Source organism: Diprion similis, chromosome 2 (assembly GCF_021155765.1).
Source record: "Diprion similis isolate iyDipSimi1 chromosome 2, iyDipSimi1.1, whole genome shotgun sequence".
NCBI lineage: Eukaryota > Metazoa > Arthropoda > Insecta > Hymenoptera > Diprionidae > Diprion > Diprion similis.
The window spans coordinates 14,743,407-14,771,107 of NC_060106.1; the positions used below are offsets into that span (position 1 = coordinate 14,743,407).

A 27,701-nucleotide genomic window follows, 5' to 3' on the forward strand; every position below is an offset into this window, starting at 1 on the left:
GCTCTTACGATGTTTTAAAGGTCATTTTTGCATTCCTTGGGGTCCAATTAGTCCAAGAATGGTCATCCAAATCGAATCCAAGACAAAAAAATTCGCACTCAAAAATTGCAGAAAAAGGAAGGTTAACCCCTTTGGATTTTTTCAATCGAAAATTCGCCGATTTTGATGAATCATAGAAATGATGTTTTAATACCCTATATCGACGTAATTTTGCGCAAGGAATCGATTGCGCGTGGTCTGGAATAGCTGCGAGCAGCGGGTCAAAAGTTACAGCCCAAAAACGAGAAATTTCCTTCGTATCTCCTCAACTGTTGCTCCTACGACGTTTTAAAGGTCATTTTTGCATTCCTTGGGGTCCAATTAGTCCAAGAATGGTCATTCAAATCGAATCCAAGACAAAAAAATTCGCACTCAAAAATTGCAGAAAAAGGAAGGTTAACCCCTTTGGATTTTTTCAATCGAAAATTCGCCGATTTTGATGAATTATAAAAATGATGTTTTAATACCCTATATCGACGTAATTTTGCGCAAGGAATCGATTGCGCGTGGTCTGGAATAGCTGCGAGCAGCGGGTCAAAAGTTACAGCCCAAAAACGAGAAATTTCCTTCGTATCTCCTCAACTGTTGCTCTTACGATGTTTTAAAGGTCATTTTTGCATTCCTTGGGGTCCAATTAGTCCAAGAATGGTCATCCAAATCGAATCCAAGACAAAAAAATTCGCACTTAAAAATTGCAGAAAAAGGAAGGTTAACCCCTTTGGATTTTTTCAATCGACAATTCGCCGATTTTGATGAATCATAGAAATGATGTTTTAATACCCTATATCAACGTAATTTTGCGCAAGGAATCGATTGCGCGTGGTCTGGAATAGCTGCGAGCAGCGGGTCAAAAGTTACAGCCCAAAAACGAGAAATTTCCTTCGTATCTCCTCAACTGTGGCTCCTACGACGTTTTAAAGGTCATTTTTGCATTCCTTGGGGTCCAATTAGTCCAAGAATGGTCATCCAAATCGAATCCAAGACAAAAAAATTCGCACTCAAAAATTGCAGAAAAAGGAAGGTTAACCCCTTTGGATTTTTTCAGTCGAAAATTCGCCGATTTTGATGAATCATAGAAATGATGTTTTAATACCCTATATCGACGTAATTTTGCGCAAGGAATCGATTGCGCGTGGTCTGGAATAGCTGCGAGCAGCGGGTCAAAAGTTACAGCCCAAAAACGAGAAATTTCCTTCGTATCTCCTCAACTGTTGCTCCTACGACGTTTTAAAGGTCATTTTTGCATTCCTTGGGGTCCAATTAGTCCAAGAATGGTTATCCAAATCGAATCCAAGACAAAAAATTCGCACTCAAAAATTGCAGAAAAAGGAAGGTTAACCCCTTTGGATTTTTTCAGTCGAAAATTCGCCGATTTTGATGAATCATAGAAATGATGTTTTAATACCCCATATCGACGTAATTTTGCGCAAGGAATCGATTGCGCGTGGTCTTGAATAGCTGCGAGCAGCGGGTCAAAAGTTACAGCCCAAAAACGAGAAATTTCCTTCGTATCTCCTCAACTGTTGCTCTTACGATGTTTTAAAGGTCATTTTTGCATTCCTTGGGGTCCAATTAGTCCAAGAATGGTCATCCAAATCGAATCCAAGACAAAAAAATTCGCACTCAAAAATTGCAGAAAAAGGAAGGTTAACCCCTTTGGATTTTTTCAGTCGAAAATTCGCCGATTTTGATGAATCATAGAAATGATGTTTTAATACCCTATATCGACGTAATTTTGCGCAAGGAATCGATTGCGCGTGGTCTGGAATAGCTGCGAGCAGCGGGTCAAAAGTTACAGCCCAAAAACGAGAAATTTCCTTCGTATCTCCTCAACTGTTGCTCCTACGACGTTTTAAAGGTCATTTTTGCATTCCTAGGGGTCCAATTAGTCCAAGAATGGTCATTCAAATCGAATCCAAGACAAAAAAATTCGCACTCAAAAATTGCAGAAAAAGGAAGGTTAACCCCTTTGGATTTTTTCAGTCGAAAATTCGCCGATTTTGATGAATCATAGAAATGATGTTTTAATACCCTATATCGACGTAATTTTGCGCAAGGAATCGATTGCGCGTGGTCTGGAATAGCTGCGAGCAGCGGGTCAAAAGTTACAGCCCAAAAACGAGAAATTTCCTTCGTATCTCCTCAACTGTTGCTCCTACGACGTTTTAAAGGTCATTTTTGCATTCCTTGGGGTCCAATTAGTCCAAGAATGGTTATCCAAATCGAATCCAAGACAAAAAATTCGCACTCAAAAATTGCAGAAAAAGGAAGGTTAACCCCTTTGGATTTTTTCAGTCGAAAATTCGCCGATTTTGATGAATCATAGAAATGATGTTTTAATACCCCATATCGACGTAATTTTGCGCAAGGAATCGATTGCGCGTGGTCTTGAATAGCTGCGAGCAGCGGGTCAAAAGTTACAGCCCAAAAACGAGAAATTTCCTTCGTATCTCCTCAACTGTTGCTCTTACGATGTTTTAAAGGTCATTTTTGCATTCCTTGGGGTCCAATTAGTCCAAGAATGGTCATCCAAATCGAATCCAAGACAAAAAAATTCGCACTCAAAAATTGCAGAAAAAGGAAGGTTAACCCCTTTGGATTTTTTCAGTCGAAAATTCGCCGATTTTGATGAATCATAGAAATGATGTTTTAATACCCTATATCGACGTAATTTTGCGCAAGGAATCGATTGCGCGTGGTCTGGAATAGCTGCGAGCAGCGGGTCAAAAGTTACAGCCCAAAAACGAGAAATTTCCTTCGTATCTCCTCAACTGTGGCTCCTACGACGTTTTAAAGGTCATTTTTGCATTCCTTGGGGTCCAATTAGTCCAAGAATGGTCATCCAAATCGAATCCAAGACAAAAAAATTCGCACTCAAAAATTGCAGAAAAAGGAAGGTTAACCCCTTTGGATTTTTTCAGTCGAAAATTCGCCGATTTTGATGAATCATAGAAATGATGTTTTAATACCCTATATCGACGTAATTTTGCGCAAGGAATCGATTGCGCGTGGTCTGGAATAGCTGCGAGCAGCGGGTCAAAAGTTACAGCCCAAAAACGAGAAATTTCCTTCGTATCTCCTCAACTGTTGCTCCTACGACGTTTTAAAGGTCATTTTTGCATTCCTTGGGGTCCAATTAGTCCAAGAATGGTCATTCAAATCGAATCCAAGACAAAAAAATTCGCACTCAAAAATTGCAGAAAAAGGAAGGTTAACCCCTTTGGATTTTTTCAGTCGAAAATTCGCCGATTTTGATTAATCATAGAAATGATGTTTTAATACCCTATATCGACGTAATTTTGCGCAAGGAATCGATTGCGCGTGGTCTGGAATAGCTGCGAGCAGCGGGTCAAAAGTTACAGCCCAAAAACGAGAAATTTCCTTCGTATCTCCTCAACTGTTGCTCCTACGACGTTTTAAAGGTCATTTTTGCATTCCTTGGGGTCCAATTAGTCCAAGAATGGTCATCCAAATCGAATCTAAGACAAAAAAATTCGCACTCAAAAATTGCAGAAAAAGGAAGGTTAACCCCTTTGGATTTTTTCAGTCGAAAATTCGCCGATTTTGATGAATCATAGAAATGATGTTTTAATACCCTATATCGACGTAATTTTGCGCAAGGAATCGATTGCGCGTGGTCTTGAATAGCTGCGAGCAGCGGGTCAAAAGTTACAGCCCAAAAACGAGAAATTTCTCTCGTATCTCCTCAACTGTTGCTCTTACGATGTTTTAAAGGTCATTTTTGCATTCCTTGGGGTCCAATTAGTCCAAGAATGGTCATCCAAATCGAATCCAAGACAAAAAAATTCGCACTCAAAAATTGCAGAAAAAGGAAGGTTAACCCCTTTGGATTTTTTCAGTCGAAAATTCGCCGATTTTGATGAATCATAGAAATGATGTTTTAATACCCTATATCGACGTAATTTTGCGCAAGGAATCGATTGCGCGCGGTTCGGAGTTTAACCGAATATCGGGTCAAAAGTGCTATCCGAAATATTTCAATCATGCACCAGCATTTCAAAGAGGATGTAGGAGGGAAAATAAATCACAAACAGATCAGTATACAGGTTCAGTTTCAGTTCATTAAAAATGCCCTTATTACTGTACAAGTGTTATAGTGTAAGTCTATACTATAAATCCGAGTATCATCTAAGGCAAACAGAGTGTACACAGTACTTCCAGCAGAATATTAAAATATAGTATATCTTATAAGTATGATTGTGCTTAGTAAGTGTAACTCAAGTACGGCAATGCGTACAGATTTGATGCACGTTTTTAAAGTACGTTATTATGTTCGACATTGAATCGTTACTCATCTCTGTAGCCAGGATCTAAATAATTCAACGAAGAAACGTTTCGTCGTCATATTTCAGCTGTTGACCCGGTGATGTCGCAGATGTGTTGAAGTCCTCTTTGGGGTCGAATTAGTCTAGTCTGGGCATATCGAATCATCTCGCAAAGTCAAAATTCTCTTGCCTCGACTCAAGCAAATCGTTGACTTTTTACCTCATTAACAGGTCGAAAAGTGGTTCAATAATCTCTCCAGTGTTTCCCTCACATGTTGGAAATAGTAGCATTTTTCCCCTGCTAATCCAAATCACTGGAACATATAAGGTCATATTACGCGCAAATCAATTTTGAGTGTTTCCGGTTCTCTCTTTTTTCCTAATTTCTAACAACATTTTTTTCTATCATTTTAAACTATGACTAATAATATACTCCGAAAATTGTTCAATCACAGTTACACATCACAAGAAAACACTTCCAAGTCAAGAACGTAGCTAAAGTTAAAGTAAGTCGATAGTAAAGTCCTATAATCCCTTGTCACATGACATACTATCGCTTTAATATTCGCAATAAAAGCAGATTTGACCCTTTCGGCCGATTTTAACTGATGCTAGAAATAAGTTTTTTATACACTGCATTCGCGTGATTGGTGGAAGAAATCGGTTTCACACGCTCCCAAATCACTGCAAAGTATTAGTTTTTTCATATCAAGTGTTACAGATTGGCTCTGTAATGACAGTTTTTTCATGACTAATCAGTCGGGACCGAAATTTTTCTGATAACAAGCAGTAAGTCTAGAAAGTTTGTCTCTTTACTTTCTTACTATCTTCCTACAACTTTGACGACTACTTCATGGAAAGACGTAAATTCTTGCTGTGATCACAATATCCGCGACTGACTTGATGCTTATTTATTTTTTCTTCGATTGACAATGTTGATGAGAAATGACATATTTTCAATTGGTAAGGCTCTACCGAGTCTAATTTAGATTATTTCTAAAAAGTAAATAACAGTGTTGCATCGGAATGAACCGATTGATATCTCAGGGCTTAAAGCGTCTTAGTAGTTCATGGGTAAGGACAACTCACTATTGATTTATCTGTCACTGACTCACTAACCTTGTCTGGTTATAGGTATCGTTATCAACCTTCCGCAATGCCCGTTCGTTGCACGTCAATGTTAGCGCCGGGGAACGAGGGAAGTGCGAAACATCCGAAAAAGACAGTGTAAGTGGAAATACTTCTTTGGATATGTCAGTATTGCTTATAAGTTACCCAAGAAGTATTTCACCAAATTCCCCACCTTGATCATCTTCCGGAACTTGACATAATTGTAAGTTTAAATGTTTTAACAGAGTTACCCGATGGTCGACCATTGCTACGACTGTGTGATCGTCGGGGCTGGTGCCACCGGTCTTCGTACTGCTTTTGGTCTGGGCTCAAAAGGTTATCGCGTAGCAGTTATTACTAAACTCTTTCCCACACGATCACATACCGTGGCTGCCCAAGGTGGTATAAACGCAGCTATCGGCAATCACGAGCCAGACAATTGGCTTTGGCACATGTACGATACTGTCAAAGGCTCCGACTGGCTTGGGGACCAAGATGCGATTCACTTCCTGTCCCGAGAGGCACCCAAGGCTGTCTTTGAACTTGAGAACTACGGTAACTGCACAAAGATATGTCTGATCGATTCATAATCCAATGATATGTCGGATCTGACTCTGCTGCAGGTTGTGCGTTCAGTCGTACGAAGGAAGGAAAGATTTACCAGCGAGCTTTCGGTGGTCAGTCATTGAGGTTCGGTAAAGGTGGTCAAGCTCACCGTACTTGTGCTGTGGCAGACCGTACGGGTCATGCCGTCCTCCATACTCTCTATGGTCAAAGCCTCCGTTTCGACGTGCATTACTTCGTTGAATATTTTGCTCTGGACTTACTGATGCACGGTGACTGCTGCTTAGGAGTCTTGGCCTATGAGCTGGAGACGGGTCAGATGCATCGGTTCAGAGGCCACCAAACTGTGGGTTGCCAGCTCGAATCAATTCGACATTCCTTATGTTAGGTATCGTTTAACCCACTACTATTATAGATCATCGCTACGGGGGGTACCGAACGATGTTACTTCTCGTGTACGGCGGCACACTCTTGCACCGGTGACGGAATGGCAATGGTTTCGCGAGCTGGGATCCCACTTCAAGATATGGAATTCGTACAGTTCCATCCAACTGGTTAGTTGCAGTTTAAAATGGGTACGTGTAGGCCATTGAATGACGCAGCAATGCGATTAAAACCATAAATGGGTAAGAGGTGAATTGACCCTGCAAATATGAGTCCGCGCCGAGGTCAGGGCACAGTGTCGGTATGCGCGCTGACGTAAAAGTTGTATTCATGACCCTGGGTAATTCAGGAATTTATGGAAGTGGAGTACTCGTCACCGAGGGTGTAAGGGGCGAAGGTGGATACCTGATAAACTCGGCAGGAGATCGTTTTATGACTGAGTACGCGCCTGTCGCCAAGGACCTCGCGTCGAGGGATATTGTTTCCAGGGCGATGACACTCGAAATACTTGACGGAAGGTACAGCAATTCCTTAGAGATAACGATATTGCCCCACGTGGCTACTTGTTTGGTACATTAAACATTGTTTATCCGTTACTAATAGATGATATGCTTTGAGAACGAACACAACGGGGAGCGGGGCGGCGATTTATTATCTTAATTAGCGTCTGTCAAATTTAAGATAGACGTATTATCAGCACATGCTCAACGAACCGTATGAAAATTGTTTTAGCTTTACATTAAAAAAAAGTATCACGCTTCATGACTTAGAGTCATTTGATAGTAAGATAACTTACAGCTAGTATGCCGGTCACGTGTCAGAAGTGATACGACACGTGCTTCCGATTGAAAATGTCTCTGCCTTGTGGACGTCCTAAGTATTGAAAACCTGCCTCGGACCCTGTAGTGGTGGAATCTTCGAAACTCGAAGATTTTGAAATTTTCGAGATTTATATTAAGAAACGAGTCGCAATCATATAGCCCGTAACGAACATTGAACTCAATGTACTCGATAATGGCGTACATTTCAGATTTAAATTTGATACGTTTTTTAAGTTCAATCATAAAATATTTTCGGTCCGTCTATCAGGTGTTCAATTAATTTAATACACTACCTCTTTTTAATAGTTTTCTCTCGTGTAGTACAGAATTGAGAATCCGACTAGGCTTCTTACTAATATTTATTACCTAGTTAGGTAAGGCTCATCCGGGTTACCTGAAGAAAATTTCACTGAATATATTGAATATTGCTTATTTGAGGTTTCATAGAATATGTCCTCCTCATCCAGGAAAGAAATTTGTAACTTTAAAATTCTAAATACTGTTGAATTAATAGCCACCAGTCTTGAAATTTTACGACCTGAAGTGTATTCAAGGTAATTGCGTGCCTTTCGATTATAACAAACTAAGCATGTATGGTGAATCCATACACATGTAGGTCTCACAAAAACTAGTAACGTGTTTGAATGGTACACAATGAAGATATAGCCAATAATATTTATGTGAAAAAGATTTAACGATCCCAAGATGTGAGCACATAATACTCTTACTAATTCCATGGATATTAAAAAATTATTTTTATCTTTCGTTCATATATTCAAAAAGGTAGTTTTTGTCGAGTCTCGAAACATCTCTAGGAACCGGACCTGTCCGATCATTACGTAGGACGTATAACAAGTATTTTATACTTCACGAGTCGAAGTTTTGTCAGTGTCCACTCTAATATATCTTAGCTATTTGAGCCTCGTGACTCATTATATTCCCTATGCATCATTCCTATATTGACCGGTTTTGAGTTGGTCTCATTGCAATGCAGAGGTGTGGGGCCCAAAAAAGATCACCTTTACCTGCAGCTCTCGCATCTACCTCGAGAAGTAATCGAAAAACAGCTGCCGGGCATTTCCCATCTGTCCTGGGTTTTCGCTGGCGTTGATGTAACAAAAGAACCAATTCCGGTTATACCTACAGTACATTATAACATGGGAGGGATCCCGGGTAACTACAGAGCTCAGGTATCGATCCGATGGGCCTAAATGAGAGAGAGAGTTGAGACAAAAGACTCAAGGGTCTATAAAGCATGGGAACTGGAAAAATCTTCGTACATAGTCTTTTTGACTCACTGCATTTCTAACATCAGATACCTCACACAGATAACTTAATAAGGCCCTTTTTTCGCAATCGTCTTTTGGTTCAAGCCTTGCACTCTGATTTTGAACCTTTACTAGCATAGATATACTGGACTGATTGTCATGGCAATTATACAAATGATTTTGTTGAGGTGCTTACGCGAGAAAACGAGAATGACAGAGTATTGGACCGTTTGTGGGCTGCTGGTGAAACTGCATGCGTATCCGTTCATGGTGCTAATCGTCTCGGAGCCAACAGCCTAATTGAAACGCTGGTCTTTGGGAAAGCCATCGCGGATAACATAGACTGCATGATGCGCCCGGGTGAACGTCACGTGGATCTTGCTCCTGTGAGTATCCGACGATCAAGATCTCCGAACGTACAATAGTAGATTTTATTTTCGAGAATAATGGTATTTATTGCTATCGCACAAAACGTTTAGTTCCCAAGATTTATGACGTAACCCAAATCACTATGCCACGATTACTTCTAAAGCGCTGTTTTCTCGTTCGTTGCCTTTGTCACAAATAATTGACCATGCTATTGTAAGTGGAAACAAACGGACTTCAGTTCATTATCATGCCATTCACCCATGCGTTTGTGACGCTTCGAAATTGCAGAATTCAAAATAACATACAGAAAGACCATTGTCAGGCATACATAGTAATGCGCAAAGATGAATTCGGATTCTATTCAATTCCACGGTTCATTCTAGAACGTCCATTGTTACTCGAAACCGTCTTTACCATATTCTCTTTGTTTGTCAGACAATTGTGAACGTCTAAATTATTGCATTAAATAGTTGAGGAGTGTAATGTTTGCTGTAATTATATTGTAATTGTTCGCCTTTCAATCAGCCAGTAAAACATTATTTTAGGATATTGGACAGCAGTCCATTTGTCGCTTCGACGCGACTCGTTACAGCCAGGGCAACATCACCGTGGCAACTCTGCGGGAAGAAATGCAACGGACTATGCATAAATACGCCTCTGTATTCCGTTCTTGCGATATCCTTCAGCATGGTTGTCGAGAAATGACTCGATTGTATACGTGTGATCTACCGAATCTTTGCGTGAGTCACGTGCAGCTTATTTCTCGTTTTATTACCTACGCAGATGATGAACACCTACCTATAAACGAATTACACAGTATGTAAGGTTCAAAACAAACGATCAATTAATTTTTTTTTTTGGATTTCATGACAGGTGCAAGATACTTCACTGATATGGAATACCGAACTGGTAGAAGCCTTGGAGTTACAAAATATGATGCTTAACTGCATGCACATTATCTACGCTGCAGAAAATCGGAAAGAATCACGAGGTGCTCACGCGAGAGAAGATTACAAGGTTTCGATGATCAATTTGTTGAATTATTTTAATTTAGATAGGGCTTTTGTCATTCGTAACGGATTACATTGGATCTTCGATCAATTTCAAGAGATACCTTGGAATCAGAGGTTTTGGTCAGTAATTATAACGGATGAGATTTTTCACACGGACTGTACTGACGCGACTGTTACTATCTCGTCAGATCTTTATGTTCCGGATTTTGAAACGGTTCTTAGGAAAGTTCCACAGCGGTGAAGCGTTAACGACTAGGTTCGTTCCTTTCTTGAGATAGAAATTTCAAAGTTTATTTTTTCATACTGACTCCATATTTTTCCATATTAAACTGTATCAAAACAATTGACCATTTTTTTTCAAAATTCGAGTCGAAAATATTGTTCGACATGACGAAAAAACGCTGTTATCCAAGTTCCAGCTCTTACCAGTATAGTAATGCGTTGACCAGTTATACAAATTCAAAATTTGAAACAAGTTCTTCCCGTTATTTAAATGGGAAATAAAAAATCGCGATGAGGCACTTCTAAATATTAATATCAGGAGCTGAAACTTGGATAGCAGCGTTTTTTCGTAATTTCGAACAATATTTTCGACCAGAATTTTGGAAAAACAAAAATAGTCGATTTTTTTGATACAGTCTAATATATATGTATATTCGTAAATACTGAGCATTCCTACAAAATAAACCGATCGTCATTATAGAGTCAATTAATTTTTTCAAGCAGATGAAATAACTTGAATTTCACAGACGATTCTAGAAATGTCAATAAACGCACGATAAACGAAGCAAAAGCTGGATTTCCAATAACAAGTGTTTACAATGTCTTACAACTAAAATTCAATAATTTATTGCAGGAACGAATCGACGAGTACGATTACTCCAAGCCTTTGGACGGGCAGAAAAAACTTCCTATTGAGAAACACTGGCGCAAACACACTTTGACTTGGGCCCAGGACGACGGTTCTGTGAGTGCATTGCATCGACCGAGTAATTAACGAGATAAAGCGAGAAGATATTTACGCATAATTATTTTTCAGATATGCATTACCTATCGGCCGGTAATTGATACCACTCTGGACGAGACTGAGGCGGAACATGTGCCACCAGCAGTACGTAGTTACTAACAAGGTTGGCGTTAAGCCGCCATAAGGTCCAGATATGCATACACATAGTTGCATAAACCGGTTCAGATTGCAACGATGATAAATCAAAAACGGGCAACTGATAATAAACTCGTTCCAAGATTCTCTGGGCTATGTATGAGTGTGAGTGCAGGCTGATAAACTACATATAAGTAAATAATTTCCAGTTGTACCTACACCGCTTCTTAGTTTGTCCTTGGTATGTGTTATACCTATGATGCTTTTTCCTCGTATTTACGTTACGGTGATAATTCGCGGTGTAAGAAAATGAATTCCTTTCACAATTCGATTGTTTATTCTTGTGATTCGCTGACTTACGTTTCGTATAATTTCATCTATGCCTACTTTTCGTCTAAATAAAAGCACGCACGTATATATCTCGAGTGTCGTATCAGAAAGATGGTATAAGCATGAGTAAACAGCTGCAACTTCTACCGGATGGAAAAATATTATTCACAGACATCATGTTTTCACGTATTTATTTTATTTATATACGATTGTTTAAATCGATCGAGCTTATGAACACTGTTTTCAAACTTAACTCCTTGGATTTTACGAAAATGTCAGAATTAAGTACGAGAAAGTGCAAGTAAAATACGAAACCCAAACTATATTACGTTCGCTTAAAATTCGACACAATGATTACTGAGTCGGCGCTATTTTTAACTCGAGTTACCGTGTGCCGTCTAGAAGTGAAACGCAGTGGTAGAAACCGAAAAGAAGACAAGAATTCGATTCCCTATTGACTTTTATTCGAATACCATATTTTCTCAGTATTTATCACAGCAGGTCGCTCTTGGTGATTGTATTTTCCTGTAACTGGCTGGCGCGTACGGCGCTGGCGCGAACGTCGGTTATAAATTTGCTGTATGGGGCTTGGCACGATGGACGTAACGTTACATCCAGACTGTAATAATACTCGGACGAATTACAAAGCATAGACATTCCGAGCTGCGGTAAATCACCGTTCGAAAAAATTGATGAAAATAGCAAAAAACACCGAACTACCCCGATATATAATATATTGCAATGCGTATTTTTCCCCTCTGTAACGTTGGCCCCACTGGCCTGATCGACGTCGCCGTCTCAGGTTCAGTGTTCACGACGCCGTACGAGAGGTGCGCGAGTGTACTGCTCGTGCGTTAGTATTTTGATAGCAAAAAGGGGGATCGAAATTTGGATTAACACCCCCTGGCAGGTCCAAGATGAGCATAATGTTGAAAGTACCGGGAATTATCGCGAGGAATCTGCCCTCGGCGACTCTGGTAAGTATTTCTTTAAGTTATATAATTTTGTCGAACCGCATCGCCGAACCGCTAATTCATCGCACCTTTACTACTGTGCGATCAGATCTACATTTTATTACGTAAGTGTCGACCCTGTCGTCATATGTGTTTTTCCCAAAGTAAGTAAAATTGCGTATTTTTCCAAATTGCGCAACTATTGCGCAATTTCAAGTTGTCTACATAGTTTGCTTATCGAATAGCGAAACAACGGTCTAAAAATACACCCCATATTTTGCCAGTTTCCATCCTTGTTGATTTTTTTTTTTTTTCTTTATACAAACATCATATCAATTAGAGTTATTATCAACTTATTTTCTTCGCGACACATGATCGTCTCTCTAGCTTTTTTTAACCTGCTGTATCCCCTAAAATGCGATAACGCTCACTCACACAACGCTTGACAGCTGCCAGAGCACATATCGTCCAGATTCCTACATGCGATCAGGCTGCATCTGCTCATTAGCAATGTAGGCGAATATATTCTATCTCCGGGCTTAATTGCTTAGCGTAAATAACTAAGTTCGTATCTAGTCAACAACAATTTTCAAGGAAAGTTCCACCGTTTTAAATTGCTTTTACCGTAATAACGTCCAGGCATGATACGGCTTACACTGCTTACAACGAATTTTTTATTACGTCGAAATAGGACGTAACCAATTCGCACACTCGTGTGTTGGATGATGATTTAACCTATTCGCGAATTTGCAAGGTGGAGAGAATATCGACCCAAATAGAACTATCATGTTCGCGAAACCGCCAGCGACAAGCGTCTCAGCTTTTAGCAAAGATATTCTCACTAGCTTTGCTAAATTAGTTTTACTGTCTGTTATTCAATCAAGCGTGCGAATATTTTTCTTCATACTTGTACGACTACCGCATGATCACAAATTATGGCTAATTTACACCGTATGTAACGACCGGTGAACAGAGCTTTAGATGTAGCGTCCCGTTCTCTCAGCCGCCACAGATAGCAGCACTGGACGGTTGGAAAAGTGGTTGGAAACAACAAATCATTTTCACGAGCATCGTAGGATTGGTAGAAGCGCAGCATATTTTTTCCTCATTTTTACTTTCAGTCTTATATTTCTACTGTCATCTTTACGCATGATTCTGACGTACCTTGCGTGTGTGCTCTTGCTCATTATTACATAAGTTTAATTCCTGAATTTTGATACGGAAATTTCCGGTAACCGCCCAGCTTGTTTGTCGCGTGGCCAGCCCCCCTCCTTTTATTTGAATTTTGATTCGACACTGATTGTTAGAACATTCCAGATTGAAAAAAACAGAGAGACATAAGACTTAGATTATAAATAAGTATTATATATTATATGGAATATTAGGTAATTGATTCTAGGTTGCCGCAGGCAAACCGAAAAGGTTTATAAAGACGATTACCAATATTTTTATGTAGTAAATACTATGAATAGTTGTGCCCTACTCATCTTTTGTTGTACTCTGCTAGCAGAACGTAACGACATTTGTGACCTAACCTAACTTAACGAGTTGTGATATCATCCCATCAATAGTTCGAATAAGGTTGAAGGTAGAAGATTCTTAGATTGTGATCTCCTGGTATTGGACGAACCAATATCCTTTGTTTTTTATTTTCAGCTTATTACTGCTTTTATGATATTTCAACAAAATAATGCTTACAATTCAAAGTAGAATCTATTTTTGGGATGGATATTTAGTAATTGAATCAATTAGCAAGCAATTTACAGTATATGTATAGCTACATGGAAGTTGAGGAAATGTATGTATATTAAAAAAGAATCCGATCGGCAAACTTTTGCAAAACGAAGACTAAGATTAAATATTTTGGACACATTCAAAATATTGAAACTTGACATTAACTCTGAAATACTAAGGACTGTATTTTTTGTTATATTGTGAAAAGTATGTTACGCATGACCACTGTGAATAAAAATGTGCTAAAAATTTTGTTCTTTTTGTCACTCTGTTTGGTTTTCCCAAATCAAAGTTATAAACATGGGAAAACGTATTTATTGATCCAGCAGAAGAAATTTAACATTTTTCTTTCAAAATACCTAAAATTTTACACTTTTAGTAGCTCTTTCGTTGACAAATCTATTTTTGATACTCAATCTGAGAGGTTGTTGAATATTTCACTGTATCAATTCATTATGTATCAGCTATACCTGGGCAAGGTTTCTTGCAGTTTTCCTTGTCTCTTGTGTGAATGCAGGTGTTTCTATTGAACATTTTAAGACAGCTGCAGGCACATAATGATGGTCATTAATCTATCTTTATCATCCTTGCCCTGTATAAGTTTCGCGATTCCTGGACACATATCCTGCCGGGTATGGCGGGTGTAGACAGTAATTATCATTATTATTAATAATCATAGTTTGTATTGCATTTCCAGGAAGACCGATAATTTATATAAATATTTACTGCAAAATCTTATTCTGTTTCTCTTGATTTTGATGTCATGTTATAGAAAGTTACTCCAAATTCTTGAACGATCAAGTACTAAGTTAAATAAGAAATTAGTAGTTATATAAATGTTACATCCTCCGTAATCATTAAAAATGAAATAATTTCAGAACAAGATCGGCCTGCCTTTACTTTCGAGCCGCAAATTTCATTACACACCTGATGGTAAAGCGGCTAAAGTATCCGATGCCATTTCCAAGCAGTACCCGATAGTGGACCATACTTATGATGCTGTTGTGGTTGGTGCTGGTGGTGCTGGGCTTCGTGCTGCTTTCGGTCTGGTTGCCGAGGGTTTTAAGACTGCTGTCATTACAAAACTATTTCCCACAAGGTCACATACCGTCGCTGCACAAGGTGGCATCAATGCGGCACTTGGTAACATGGAATCTGATAACTGGCAATGGCATATGTATGACACAGTCAAAGGCTCCGATTGGTTGGGCGATCAGGATGCTATTCATTACATGACCAGGGAAGCCCCTAAAGCTGTCATTGAACTTGAAAATTACGGCATGCCATTCAGTCGCACACCTGAAGGTGAGTTTCTTGTGTGTAATGTAAATGAGAATCAGTGGTTTTCTGAAGTATAATATTAAAAGTAATAACAGCACATCTGCTAATGAAAAATTGACCTAGGTCAAGTATAATATGGTATAACAAGATGAATCACCAACATAACATACAACAAATAAATTAAAACACACAATAGCAGTTTTTCTATTAGTTTCTTGCACATTATCGTAGCCCGTACGCCTGAGTTGTTTATTTGCCTGTGTAATTTAGGAACTTTGGTCTGAATCTTCGGAGGGACAATCGGTTGTAGCAGTATGTATTGATCTGGATGTATCATCTGTATCACTGTCTGACTCAACGTCACTCTTAGTGCGTTTTTTTTTCAAATCTGGTTCGGTTTTTTGCTGCTGTCCCTATACAAAATTATTTTAGTTCACTGTTAGTATAACTCGAACTGTATCTTTACATACAACTTGAGTCAATGACAACTACAACATCCAAGCCAAAATATTTTTGGCAGTTTTAGAATTCCCTTTTCGACTTTTAACTTCAATTTATGAATTGACACATACACTTTATCCTGCCTCAAAAAACTTTCACCTTGCGTTTCTTGGAAGTAGGAACTTGTCGTGATGAGTTCCTCTTCGTTGGTACATCGTCGTCATCAGCTCGTTTCTTCGATTGTTGCTGTTCAGGATTATTTGATTTTTGTTCTCGGCTCGTTTGCTTTTGTTTCAGCTTCTTATTTCGATTTGCTGCATCGACAAAGGGCTGTTTGTCATCTTTTGTCATGTTTCGCCAGCATTCTCCACCAAGTCGAAAAATGTTCTTACTGTTTTCTCCTGTATGTGTCTGAGCATAGTGATATTTTACCATATATTATTTGGTAACTAGTGGAGTACTTAGCATATCACTACTAACTGAAATAGAACCTACTTTACGGAAACCATACATGAAATTGATAAAGGGATTAATGCTGGTCCACGTCTTGCTAGTTTGGGTATTAGACCGTGATCGTGATTGTGATTGCTGCCGTGTTGACGCTGCTTTTGAATTTGGCCTATTGAATAGAAGTTGTTTTATTTAAGTTCTGCAGAAGTACAGATATTGCATTGCTTTAGTGGCTTAAAATCATTGTTTTATATAGAAAAACTGAATATATCGTTAATCCTGAAGATCAATTTTATTTCTCTTTAAGTTTGTATAGTCAGAATCGTTTTGGTGAAGAATATTTTTCAAGGCATTAATAGTATTTTTAAGACATACCTGGATTGGCTTTTGTAACTTGATTCAGATCGTTTTGAGGTGTTTTGGGCTCGAGGAAATTCATCTTCACTGTGCTGATCATTAAATTCATTACTTCCTTCGTCAGGGTTGTCAGGATTGTCAGGCTGATCATTTAGGCCACGATTTTTATTTGAATCCATTATTTGTGTGTAAAGTCAAAGCAAAAGAAAGTATCGTTGAATACTGATCAGTTGAGCATTGTCAATTACAAAGAAACCTACCAATATGTCTGTCAAAAATTAATATCAAATGAAAACACAGTTTCAAATTTTTTAGACATTTAAAAGTAATCAGTTGATAAATAACACATCAGCGTTGCTACGTGACATGCTGTTGTCATAGCTCTCACTGAATTGAAATTAGTACATTATGATTTTATTGCCATTTGACACATATGCTGCAAGCTTCATTAAAGAATTAATGTTTGATTTAAAAATAATGTACATTAATATTTTTATTGAATCAGGTAAAATTTACCAGCGAGCCTTTGGAGGTCAATCTCTGAAGTTTGGTAAAGGAGGTCAAGCACACAGATGTTGTTGCGTCGCAGATCGTACTGGTCATTCCTTGTTGCATACTCTTTATGGCCAGTCTTTGAGTTATGATTGTAACTACTTTGTTGAATACTTCGCCTTGGACCTGCTGATGGAAGACGGTGAATGTCGAGGAGTAATTGCACTATGTTTGGAAGATGGAACGCTTCACAGATTCCACTCCAAAAACACTGTATTGGCCACTGGAGGTTATGGCAGAGCATATTTCTCATGTACATCCGCGCACACTTGTACTGGCGATGGAACCGCCATGATCTCTCGAGCTAATTTACCTAACCAGGATCTTGAATTTGTTCAGTTCCATCCAACAGGTATGATGTACATGTATTATAGCATTTCAAAAATTTGCTCAACACATAATACTCTTAATTTGTAGTATTTTCATTTGTTACTTTCATAAAATACCCATAGGAATTTACGGAGCTGGATGTCTAATCACCGAAGGCTGTCGAGGTGAAGGTGGTTACCTGATTAACAGCGAGGGTGAAAGATTCATGGAACGTTATGCTCCAGTTGCAAAAGACCTTGCCTCTCGAGACGTTGTATCTAGATCTATGACAATCGAAATCAGAGAAGGCCGGTAAGTTTAGTATCTCTCTTATAATAGGTTAATCATTTTTATAATTTCAATTTTGTTTTGAAGCTGTTTATATAAATTTATATACTATAATTAGGGGATGTGGACCGGAAAAAGATCATGTTTACCTTCAACTGCATCACCTGCCGCCAGAGCAACTGGCTACTCGCCTACCTGGTATCTCTGAGACTGCTATGATATTTGCTGGCGTTGACGTCACACGTGAACCTATCCCTGTATTACCTACGGTACATTACAACATGGGTACGTTATTCAGTTTTGTATAGTCTTTTCAGTGACTGCAGAGGTAATAATGAAACTGCATGGTATTTGTAGGTGGTATCCCAACAAACTACAAGGGTCAGGTTCTGACGACAGTGAACAATGAAGACAAGGTAGTTGGAGGATTGTATGCGTGCGGTGAAGCTGCATCCAGTTCAGTACATGGTGCAAATCGACTTGGGGCAAATTCTTTGTTGGATTTGGTGGTATTTGGACGTGCCTGTGCAAAGACAATTGCCGAGGAGAATAAGCCTGGAGAAAAAATCGGAAGTCTTAGACCTGTTAGTATAATCTCATTTGAACCGCTTATGTAAGAAATATTTCAATATGCTTTCACAGAAAATAAGTTGAAAGACTCGTAGTGTAGTATGATCTTCATCTACTACACGTCATATACATGACAGTGACTTAATAGAACTTTATATATGTATTTCATTCTGATTCGTTTATTTATTTTACTGCTTATAGAATGCTGGCGAGGAATCTGTTGCTAATTTGGATTGGGTCAGGAATGCCAATGGTTCTGTTACTACTGCCGAATTAAGGTTGAACATGCAGAAAACTATGCAAACGCACGCAGCTGTGTTTAGAACTGCAGAAACTTTGCAGGAGGGTCAGTATTGTTTTTGCATCGTGAAACTGTACCAAATACGACATTCAATGTTTCAAACAATTCAGACCTGAATTGTAAATGATTTCAAAATCTCACCTGATAAGTTTTTCTTTTTAGGATGTCGCAAAATGTCTGACATTTACAAGGGTATGAGCGATCTCAAAGTTTTGGACAAGTCGATGATTTGGAACTCAGACCTGGTAGAGAGTTTGGAGTTACAAAACTTGATGGTGAATGCTATGCAGACCATTTACGCTGCTGAAAACCGAAAAGAGAGCAGGGGAGCTCATGCTCGTGAAGATTTCAAAGATAGAATCGACGAATTCGATTATAGCAAACCTTTGGAGGGACAGAAGCCCAAGCCGGTTGAGCAGCATTGGAGGAAGCACACTCTGACTTCGGTCAACATTCAGACAGGCGATGTTAGTACAACTCATCTGCAACAAAGATGGCTTATTAATACGAATAATTTTTTAATTTTACGAGATTCAAGAAACACAATCTTATTTTGTATTTTCTTATTTTTTCAGGTGAAAATCGAGTACAGACCAGTAATTGATGAGACGTTGGATGCTCGGGAGTGTGCGACAGTACCTCCTGCAATACGATCATACTAAATTAATTACAAGTAATCACTTTGATTTTTCTTCATGACCTAATTTATTCTGGATACGTACTTTGTCACCTGTTCCAAGGTCTCAGGTCTCTTAAACGTGTCTTGACAAGCTCATTAGTCACAGAGTATTGGCGATCATCTTTTCAGTTTTTTATACTGATATAATTTATTACTGTAAACCCAATCGTGCACCAAAGTCGATTCTTGTCACTGCTTAGGCGCTTCGCAAGCATTAATATTGGCATTCTTTGAGGATGCTGATGCTGAAATTTTATATTCAAATGTTTCAGCAAAAGAGATTTTATCGTTCTCTTGGAGAAGCAATACGATTAAATATTATTTGTAATTAATGTATAGTAAGATATGGTAATGATGATGCGTTTGTAGTAGCCGTAACCTGTTGTTAGAAGGAGCACAGAATTTGACTCATTCTTCTCTTTTGGAAGCACGACCTGCCTATATTTTATTTCTGATAATTTCAGTTAAGGTGCATCATGCAGCCCACTAACGAATTAAAAGTACAAATTAATGAAATTTGCAATACAATATTAACTTAATACTCGATAGAACGTTACGCAATACGAATGGGCCACTGTATCAGACGCGGCTATTTACTTATCGTTGTTATCGAGACAACGTGTTTCGCAGGGCTGTAGATAAATTTGTTACCTTCCTAAAAGTATTAAAAATCGAGTGCAAAGAATTAATTATTATTTTTTCTCAACAGTATTTCAGTGATCTTTCCTGTGATACTCAAATTGAAATGAATTCTAATTTCACATCAAGGATTGATACGTATTATCGAACGTACCTATTGGCTATTGAAAAAAAAGAAATTGATGATCATACTAATAATATTATTGTAATTTTAGTCAAGTGCATAAGTAACTGCACAAATTTAGAGAAGACAGCCGGATATCGGCTTTAATGTGTTCTAAGAGGCCGGTCAATAACATTGTACATACTAAAAAGTTGTCAATAAAATGTTACAACTTATTTTACACAGATGCCATTTTATTCCTGCCCAACTTACCGATTTTAAACAAGAAATTCTTAATCTGTAATTCATTATTGTTATTTTTGGTTATTGACATTTCAGTATCCGCCATTCAGAATTCTACGATTCATAGTTAGCAACCCATAAAACCTCGGAGTAAAGATTTTACAATCACACGATTACTTAAAAAGTATGTACTTCAACGAGTGTAGAATAATTATACATCATTTGGGTAATTTTTGGGTTAGGATTCTGAGTTAAATAAATCTGATTGATTAGTCGAATAGGGCATACCCAAAAACATTTATACATAAATTTTCGTCCAATTAGATTGAAATTTGAGAAAGTTATTCAAATTTGTACACATATGATACAATACCAGATTGGCATTTTTTTTTTTTGTGTACGTATATGATACAATACCAGTCAACCGGTTAATGTTTGACGACGTTATTTGTTGAAAATCTACAGACAGGAAATTATTTCGAGTCATTTAATTATCCAAAGTTATATGAATACCGCTCTAGATTTATTGTGAGCGAAATAAGAATATGCAGATATTACGATTTGATATCTTTTTATTTACTAATCCCATACTTTTTAAACGTTATGGACATAAATAATTTCCAAGATTATAAATAAAAATTACATCTGATCATATTTTCCAAAGCAGTTGACTTAATTTTTGTCAATATCAATAGGTAGGTACTTTAGAAAACTTTCTTAACATAATTTAAGTCTAATGGAGGTGAAATATGAGCATGGATTCACATACAGAAACGAATACACATTAATTCTGACTTCAACTTTGTTTTTCGAAAATCGTGACCTTATCTCAAGGTTAACATAATTGATTGCTGCGCACATATACAAAGAGAATAAAGAAATTCATCTACCCATACAGACATTGATGCTCGATTAGTTGAGTGGTTATATAGAATATAAATATACATTCGTCAAATTTTGGCCGAAGGATTTTCCAAATCATAATTAAGACCCTCATTTTGGTCTTGAAAGAGCTACACTACAACCGAAGTACAGTGAAATTTATCTAAATTTAGGTCCTAATTAATTATGATTAGCCTAGTGAAAGTTCTTATTTTTCTAGTCACCACGTAACATATATTTCTAACACAACCAGACTTCTGGGAGGAGACAGTTTTTAATACGTTTGGCATTCCCATTGCTAGGTATAAGATATTGTATATCTGTCAGGGTTTGGTTTTGTTTGATATAAGGAGAAAGGAATATCTCTTGCACTTTCTTAGTCACACATTCTATATTATTCAAGATCATGTACAATTGCTATTTCTTGTTAAGCTCGTCCTTCGTAAGGTGAAAAAGTACTTCTCATTTTCCAATTGAATTATACATTTTCGGCGCTGCGACACTGCGATATTATTATTAATACGTTTTTCTTTTTTCAATCTGTAGATGTCAAAATGTGTAAAAATACAGTTTCTGGCAGATCCGAATACATAGACGCACGCAGGAATACGTAGCGTATATTTTCAATTCATTATGTTCTCTAATGCTATTTTATCATCTTCGTTTAGAGCAAATAAGTCGCAGTTACAGATCGTATATTCAATAGCCATGTACATACACTTGCCGCGTCTTAATATGTATATCATAAATACATTATACTTTTGGCTTTTGTTTTATATAGAGTTCCGTAACAAAAGAGATAACACATTAGAAAAAAAACGGAAATTAAATACATTCGAACCAAACACGATGTTTTTATACGATTAGGATGGATGTATAATAATGATAATAATAATAATAATAATACACATTTTCTCGTGTTTTTCGTCGAATTTTCATTACGACAGACGACGAACGAGCGATGCTGGTACTCGCCAATCACAGACGACCATCGTTTTATATTTTTCTACAGACATTGTACCGAGTGAATCGACTCGTGGAACATCAATTCCTCCTCATTCATTCGTCCTTAATTCGCTCTCGATGGTGGATGAGTGACGCTATGGATGGTGGTGGTTAAGTCTTGTGCAAGGTTGGGGCTGCGCCTCGGAACTTTCCGTTCAGGAAGTAGCTCGCAGCTTTTCTAACGCAGGAACCAAAGACTCCTCGAGGGAGGGACCGCAGCTCAGGGCGCACTCACCGATCCATCTTGCCTTTCCACTGGCATGGGACTGTAACGAAAAAATAAAGGATTTATTATAAATAATGCGCTGTATTCGAGAAGGTAGCTAATAAGAAACGATATATACTTCTGACTTTCTTTCATTTTCGCACAGGCAATTGTGGAATTGTGATGTAGAAAAAGAGAGAATAAAAAAAAAATGTCAAAAATTAGATTGGCACGTTTGTGCTGCCTGCCGCGATCAAACGCTTCGAACACGTCAACCCAAGTGCGCAAGTGGAAGAACATAAATCGACATTTAATGTTAAATAATGATTTACGGTCGTCGTTATCACGAGCAAAACTATATTGCGAATCGCCTCGACTTTACATTACGTTACACTATACGTTATAGACAAGTGTACACTTGAGTAAAAGCTTTCTGCAAAATAATTGCCAACTTCTCTTCAAGAGTAGGTCAAGTAGGTACGGTTAAACGAAAGAAATGCAATAGGTAAAAATCAAAGGAAATAAAAAAAAAAAAAAAACCAAAGTATGGTTTCTCACCATGGTGAGGTCGCGCTTCCAAACGGCGTGGCAACGTCCGTCGCATAACGGGCAGGGACGTTCCAACGAGTAACCACCACATTCACTGCAATCGAGGGAAACGTGTTCCGCACTCCACGATACTCCGCATCTGTAAGAAAAAGAAGAGATAAGATATTGCTAGATTGCTTGCAACATAGCCGGTAAAGCGAGACCATAGGGAACAGCAAACAAATAAGTATTTAACTTGAAAAATAAAATACTTTCGTAGGAGTAAGAAAATCGTACGTCACAGATTATCAGCACAGGGTATAATTTATGTTGAGTGAATTAGTGTGGCGTGATCCATCTATATACAGACAAATGCCTACATCCACGAACACACGATTGACGTTTTAAATTAACTTATAATAGATGGTATAGAAAATCAATTCACTTTGCGAACTACGTCACGGCATGTAGTCTGAGCTCTTTATGCAATATACGTTCCGAGTAAATCCCCGATAGGCGTAGATTATTTGTATAATATTGAGTATACAGATATAAATGTGTTTGTGCAAAATCTCTGTTGCGCGTTGCGTCCGCAATTGTATCCCGTCGTATGGAGTTTAGATTTTTTTTTTTATTTTTTTTTTCATTTTGTGGTTCTAATCGGTGCAATTGTTCAAATTATCATGCTCTGGTTTATACCGGATTCTATTGACAGTGAGATACGTTGTATATTCGATGTTTGCATCGACGCTATACTACTGTGCCATCGGTTATTATACGTAACGCAAATATCGAGATAATACGCGACAATCTTCGACACCGATTGAGACCCTTTCACACGATTTCCACGAATCGACGACAATCGAATAAGTCTATTGAATTTCAACAATAATTGCTATATAGGCAGTTACACGTATTCACGAGGTGATACTACAGCCGTTATTTGATACGTATAAACGTATCATACGGAAAAAATATTGTTACGTATCTCTACCGCATTGTCAGCTCGCTACGACCAGAATACAATAAACCTTCCAGAATCTATGGCACTATGCAATTCTGAATAAGATCGATCAATGATTGGATTTGATATTCTATACCTGCACGTATAATGTCAGCGACGAGTAAGTATATAGTGGTTTATCCGAAACAGTGGTATCATCGTTTTTTATTCTTTCAATTTTTGTCGAGTAAATACGCAAGTTAGCGAGCGATGAGGCAAGATTTTCATTCGTTCGTAATTTTCTTTCTATATTGTCAATTAGCGTCTCAAAGTTCAGGTTCTTTTGACATACGTATAAATTGAAACTCACGTAAAGCAGGAGTTTAGCTGGGCACGAAGTTCCTCGATGGTGAGGATTGTGTCCTGGTATTGCGGATGAGAGCCCTGAAGACCATCATCGACGCTACCGCACAAACTGTGGCAGGACAGCGAGATGTTGCTTCTGTAACGAAATTAAAGAGAATTCACTTTAGTTTATTAATTTCTTTTACCTGCACATACATTAGTATGAATTTACGATTCTTTTCAGACGTTGGTTTAAACATCATTCATCAGTCGAATAACGAGTGGCACATTTTATTAGCCTGTCTCATGTTTGAATATATAGTTCAGAACTTCAGTTGCCATTAACACACAAGATTGCGTGATATTGTGCTATTATACACGGGTCTGAAATTCCCAGCTTCCAAAGAGAGAGGTGGCAAGACGAGTGATCGTCACGTGACGCAAAATTGGACCAATATCACGGGCAGACTAGACGCTAATATTATTTTCGTCGTTACAAACAGACACGCTATGATCTCGTGTCACTCTATACACGTTATACCATATATACCTTCCTACATCTATTCACCGTGCCGAATTTATATTTGCAAATTAGTTGTTTTACGCATAGGCTACAATCCAAACACGTATAGCATTAAAGCGGAAGAGATAGTCAAATATAAAAAAAAAAATTGGCAAATTCTTATTACCTACGTCCGCAAATTTTCCCGACAAACGGATTTCCTCGCACGTGTGACGTAACGTGTGTGTATATCACCTACGCAATTCCAGAATTGCCGTTAACCAAATTTAATATGTATAATTGAGCCTGGCGCGTTCTCAGCACACAAAGTACAAAGGGCACGATGCTTGTACACGTGCTGTTTTGGCCTATACGTGTAGCGGCACAACATATGTCCGGTTTAAGTACGTATGTAACAATTACGCGTATGCCGCTTACGTAATTATTTTAATACATATTTATACCCGCGAAGTGAACTTTCGGTGTGAATATTTTGTTCGCCTCGACATTTCGATCACGATCAATAACGCGATCATGTGTATGGTTATAATAGATCCAATTCACCAGGAAAGATTTTGATTTGCGGGCAGGTGTATACCTATGATAATAAACGTCGAGATGAAACCTGCACAATGGATTAGAGTTAGGTTCGAAGAATCACGAGTTTCATCTCGTCACTCTGTTACAGCGCCATAATTCAAGGTTACACTGTATCTGCACACACGCACGCGAATTACGTTACGTAAAATAAAAGGTAGCATCGATTCTACTGTACACCGTCAGCGTAAAATTACGCGAGATTGCAGCTGCATTGAAACTCGCTACTTTCAATTGAACATCATATTTATAATAACAATACGCAACGTCGTTATAGCAAATTGGAGTTATTGAAAATTATTTACGCAAGTATTATAGGGAACGAATTGGAAAACTATACATTATATTCCATTATCATTCACTCGATACTGATTAAGGCGTCGAAATTTGTATCAAAACAAAAGACGAATTACAGATAAAAATTAAATAACGATTTCGAAAAATGAAACTTTAACGGTTTATGGAAACCGAATTCAGTGTAACCGTTCAGTGACTCTTGAGTCTGAAATTTGTCTATACACCGCGTATACCTACAACCTCGTATAAATATATTTTATCACGGGGCGTGGCGCTCAAGCATTCGATTGATTCGAATTATTATGGCTTATGAATCGTGGTTTTCCTGGTACATAATTCTATGTACGATCAGAAGAATTTTTTTGCGTATCTATAGTAACAGTGTAACAATCGTTTCGCCTTAAGCTAATCTTATGTCTTACGTTAATTCTCAACCATACGTTTCCACGAAATTTCATTATTACATTATTCGGCTGTAAATACAGTCATATCCGAATGATATCATATTTATTTGAGCAGTCGATGTATCATCTCTGCAATCTATCTCAAAGCGTGCCACAATAAGTCAACTTAAAACACGAGAGGAATTGACCGGAGAGTGAGCAAATAGAAAAATGTTGGCGAAGCTTATTTAGCGATTATGTATGAGTGTGTTTTTTGAATATCTACACCTATGAGTGATTAGAAAAGACACGTTGCTCGGATAACGAGTGGTTTGGCTTATTACGTATGAGTCATCCAAGAATCCAGAGAGGACTCACCGACCGTTCATTGTTTATTATTTTATTATTATTATTATTATTTATTTTAATTTATTGACACTTACCCATGGCGGGAAAGACTTTCGGGGGCAGTCTGAACTGAAGTGATGGACATCTTGGATTTAGATACTGAAACAGAAAGAAAATTTTTCGATAAGTTTCGGTGCAGAAAGGAAATCAAATATTGTAATAATAATAATTATTATTACTATTAATATCGTTGTAGCGATGAAATCGGGCAAGGATCGGTGCATAAAAAAAATGGAAAGGTTAAATGCTGCAGTTCTCGCTTCGTCATTAATCTTTCGTCATTTATACATTAGTTACATGCACAAAACAAACTGCGACGCAGAGTCTGTACATATACGATACTTTCTCTAGTAGAAAGCTCGTAGAGCGTTATAAAGAGGAATTGAATTTCAACACAACGTGCATGTGACCAGGTTTACTCAACAGTCAAGGATGTAGCCTGAACAATCGAACCGGATGACATTCTGGGTATGCACATTAAACATTTTTTACATCCGATATAAAAATCGATGCGTTTATTGCCGCAGGCATTCGGTTGGTCACCTAATGCCGACATCTATTCACCAACTATAACGCAGTTCGGCGAATAATTATAGCATAGAACATTAAAGTAACGGTTAAACCGAGTGTCGATGACAAGGTAACGGCGAAACCTCAGACTCGAGTGGAATTTTCGGTTCCGAATCGATGGTAAAAAACGTTACTCCAATTGTTACCGTTATTATTTTTTACTTTTAAATTTAAGAATAAATGACGCGGTGGTTTCCGCGCCAATTTTTTTCCTCGCATAACGTGGTCACCCGGTTGTTGAAAAGGAAAATTCTGTTCTCGTAATATAAATAGAATTGAATAGTTATGTAAAAGATATGTGCATGTATGTAGGCCGCTCGAAACAGACATCATGGATTCTCCAAAGACTCGAATCAATTATCTGTTTTAACCCAGTTACACATTTCTCGAAGTGCGTTAAAGATTAGTTATCATGTTCGTAAATGCACCATTATTTTTTATTTTTTGATTTTTTTTTATCAATTAGCAAACCAGGGCAATCAATAAACCGCACTCCTCATCGTGTTTCAGGGCTCTGCAGATCCGCGGTAAAAGAATGAGGTCAACCTGTTGAATAGGTCGCGAAGTATACATACCTGTATATTTATATATTCACTACTACGCTGCTTTTACTCAGTGAAGTGGCAAATTTGTTAACAAGAATTAGCGAAACTTGCACCAGCTCATCCTACGGTTCGACGATACTTGGAAATTCTTACACACGTATTATATGTTTGTAAATTATCACTGTATTTTCAAGATGGATGCAAGAAGTGAGAAATAAACTCGATCAAAGAGTAACAAAGGAATGAAAAATAATTAGTTTCGATCGCTTATGACCGTAGCCGCAAATTTTTTTTTTTTTTTTTTA

At 37.9% G+C, this 27,701-nt stretch overlaps 4 protein-coding genes across 5 annotated transcripts in view; 2 read left to right on the top strand and 2 right to left on the bottom strand.

Moving 5' to 3' along the window:
- The first annotated feature begins 5,887 nt into the window (after window positions 1-5,887).
- On the top strand, window positions 5,888-11,528 carry LOC124416489 (succinate dehydrogenase [ubiquinone] flavoprotein subunit, mitochondrial-like). The gene is made up of 10 exons (XM_046897612.1): window positions 5,888-5,990; window positions 6,059-6,181; window positions 6,467-6,553; window positions 6,733-6,901; window positions 8,199-8,394; window positions 8,661-8,858; window positions 9,387-9,581; window positions 9,715-9,858; window positions 10,711-10,821; window positions 10,894-11,528. Exons 1-10 carry the CDS (start codon window positions 5,888-5,890, stop codon window positions 10,978-10,980), a joined length of 1,413 nt encoding a protein of 470 aa, XP_046753568.1. The 3' UTR covers window positions 10,981-11,528.
- A 600-nt stretch (window positions 11,529-12,128) lies between these two features.
- On the top strand, window positions 12,129-20,184 carry LOC124416487 (succinate dehydrogenase [ubiquinone] flavoprotein subunit, mitochondrial-like). Its single transcript, XM_046897611.1, has 9 exons — window positions 12,129-12,263; window positions 14,852-15,278; window positions 17,008-17,406; window positions 17,507-17,675; window positions 17,770-17,936; window positions 18,009-18,235; window positions 18,423-18,567; window positions 18,685-18,989; window positions 19,098-20,184. Exons 1-9 carry the CDS (start codon window positions 12,204-12,206, stop codon window positions 19,182-19,184), a joined length of 1,986 nt encoding a protein of 661 aa, XP_046753567.1. The 5' UTR covers window positions 12,129-12,203; the 3' UTR covers window positions 19,185-20,184.
- LOC124416491 (FACT complex subunit SSRP1-A-like) lies at window positions 15,516-16,543 on the bottom strand. The gene is made up of 4 exons (XM_046897616.1): window positions 16,521-16,543; window positions 16,191-16,314; window positions 15,855-16,106; window positions 15,516-15,667 (listed from the first exon to the last, which is right to left on the bottom strand). The coding sequence occupies exons 2-4, from the start codon at window positions 16,206-16,208 to the stop codon at window positions 15,521-15,523; spliced, it is 417 nt and encodes a 138-aa protein (XP_046753572.1). The 5' UTR covers window positions 16,209-16,314; window positions 16,521-16,543; the 3' UTR covers window positions 15,516-15,520.
- A 1,799-nt stretch (window positions 20,185-21,983) lies between the features above and the next one.
- LOC124416490 (protein pinocchio) overlaps window positions 21,984-27,701 on the bottom strand; it is a 53,233-nt gene continuing 47,515 nt past the window's right edge. For both annotated transcript variants that reach the window (XM_046897613.1, XM_046897614.1), the window contains exons 2-5: window positions 26,317-26,380; window positions 24,120-24,251; window positions 22,837-22,966; window positions 21,984-22,339 (exon numbers count right to left, since the gene is read on the bottom strand). In XM_046897613.1, the coding sequence (XP_046753569.1) occupies window positions 22,229-22,339; window positions 22,837-22,966; window positions 24,120-24,251; window positions 26,317-26,380 (437 nt within the window). In that variant the 3' untranslated portion in view covers window positions 21,984-22,228. The remainder of the gene's footprint in view (window positions 22,340-22,836; window positions 22,967-24,119; window positions 24,252-26,316; window positions 26,381-27,701) is intronic.

Bases quoted from the DNA above. Each gene is read 5' to 3' on its own strand.
- LOC124416491 (XM_046897616.1), bottom strand. The intron at 15,668-15,854 runs GTGAAAGTTTTT...AATTTTGTATAG, and splicing joins CTACTTCCAAGAAACGCAAG to GGACAGCAGCAAAAAACCGA.
- LOC124416489 (XM_046897612.1), top strand. From the start codon at position 5,888: ATGTACGATACTGTCAAAGGCTCCGACTGGCTTGGGGACCAAGATGCG. The intron at 9,859-10,710 runs GTTTCGATGATC...AATTTATTGCAG, and splicing joins ACGCGAGAGAAGATTACAAG to GAACGAATCGACGAGTACGA. The intron at 10,822-10,893 runs GTGAGTGCATTG...ATTATTTTTCAG, and splicing joins GGGCCCAGGACGACGGTTCT to ATATGCATTACCTATCGGCC.
- LOC124416487 (XM_046897611.1), top strand. From the start codon at position 12,204: ATGAGCATAATGTTGAAAGTACCGGGAATTATCGCGAGGAATCTGCCC. The intron at 12,264-14,851 runs GTAAGTATTTCT...AAATAATTTCAG, and splicing joins ATCTGCCCTCGGCGACTCTG to AACAAGATCGGCCTGCCTTT. The intron at 18,568-18,684 runs GTCAGTATTGTT...TTTTCTTTTTAG, and splicing joins TGCAGAAACTTTGCAGGAGG to GATGTCGCAAAATGTCTGAC.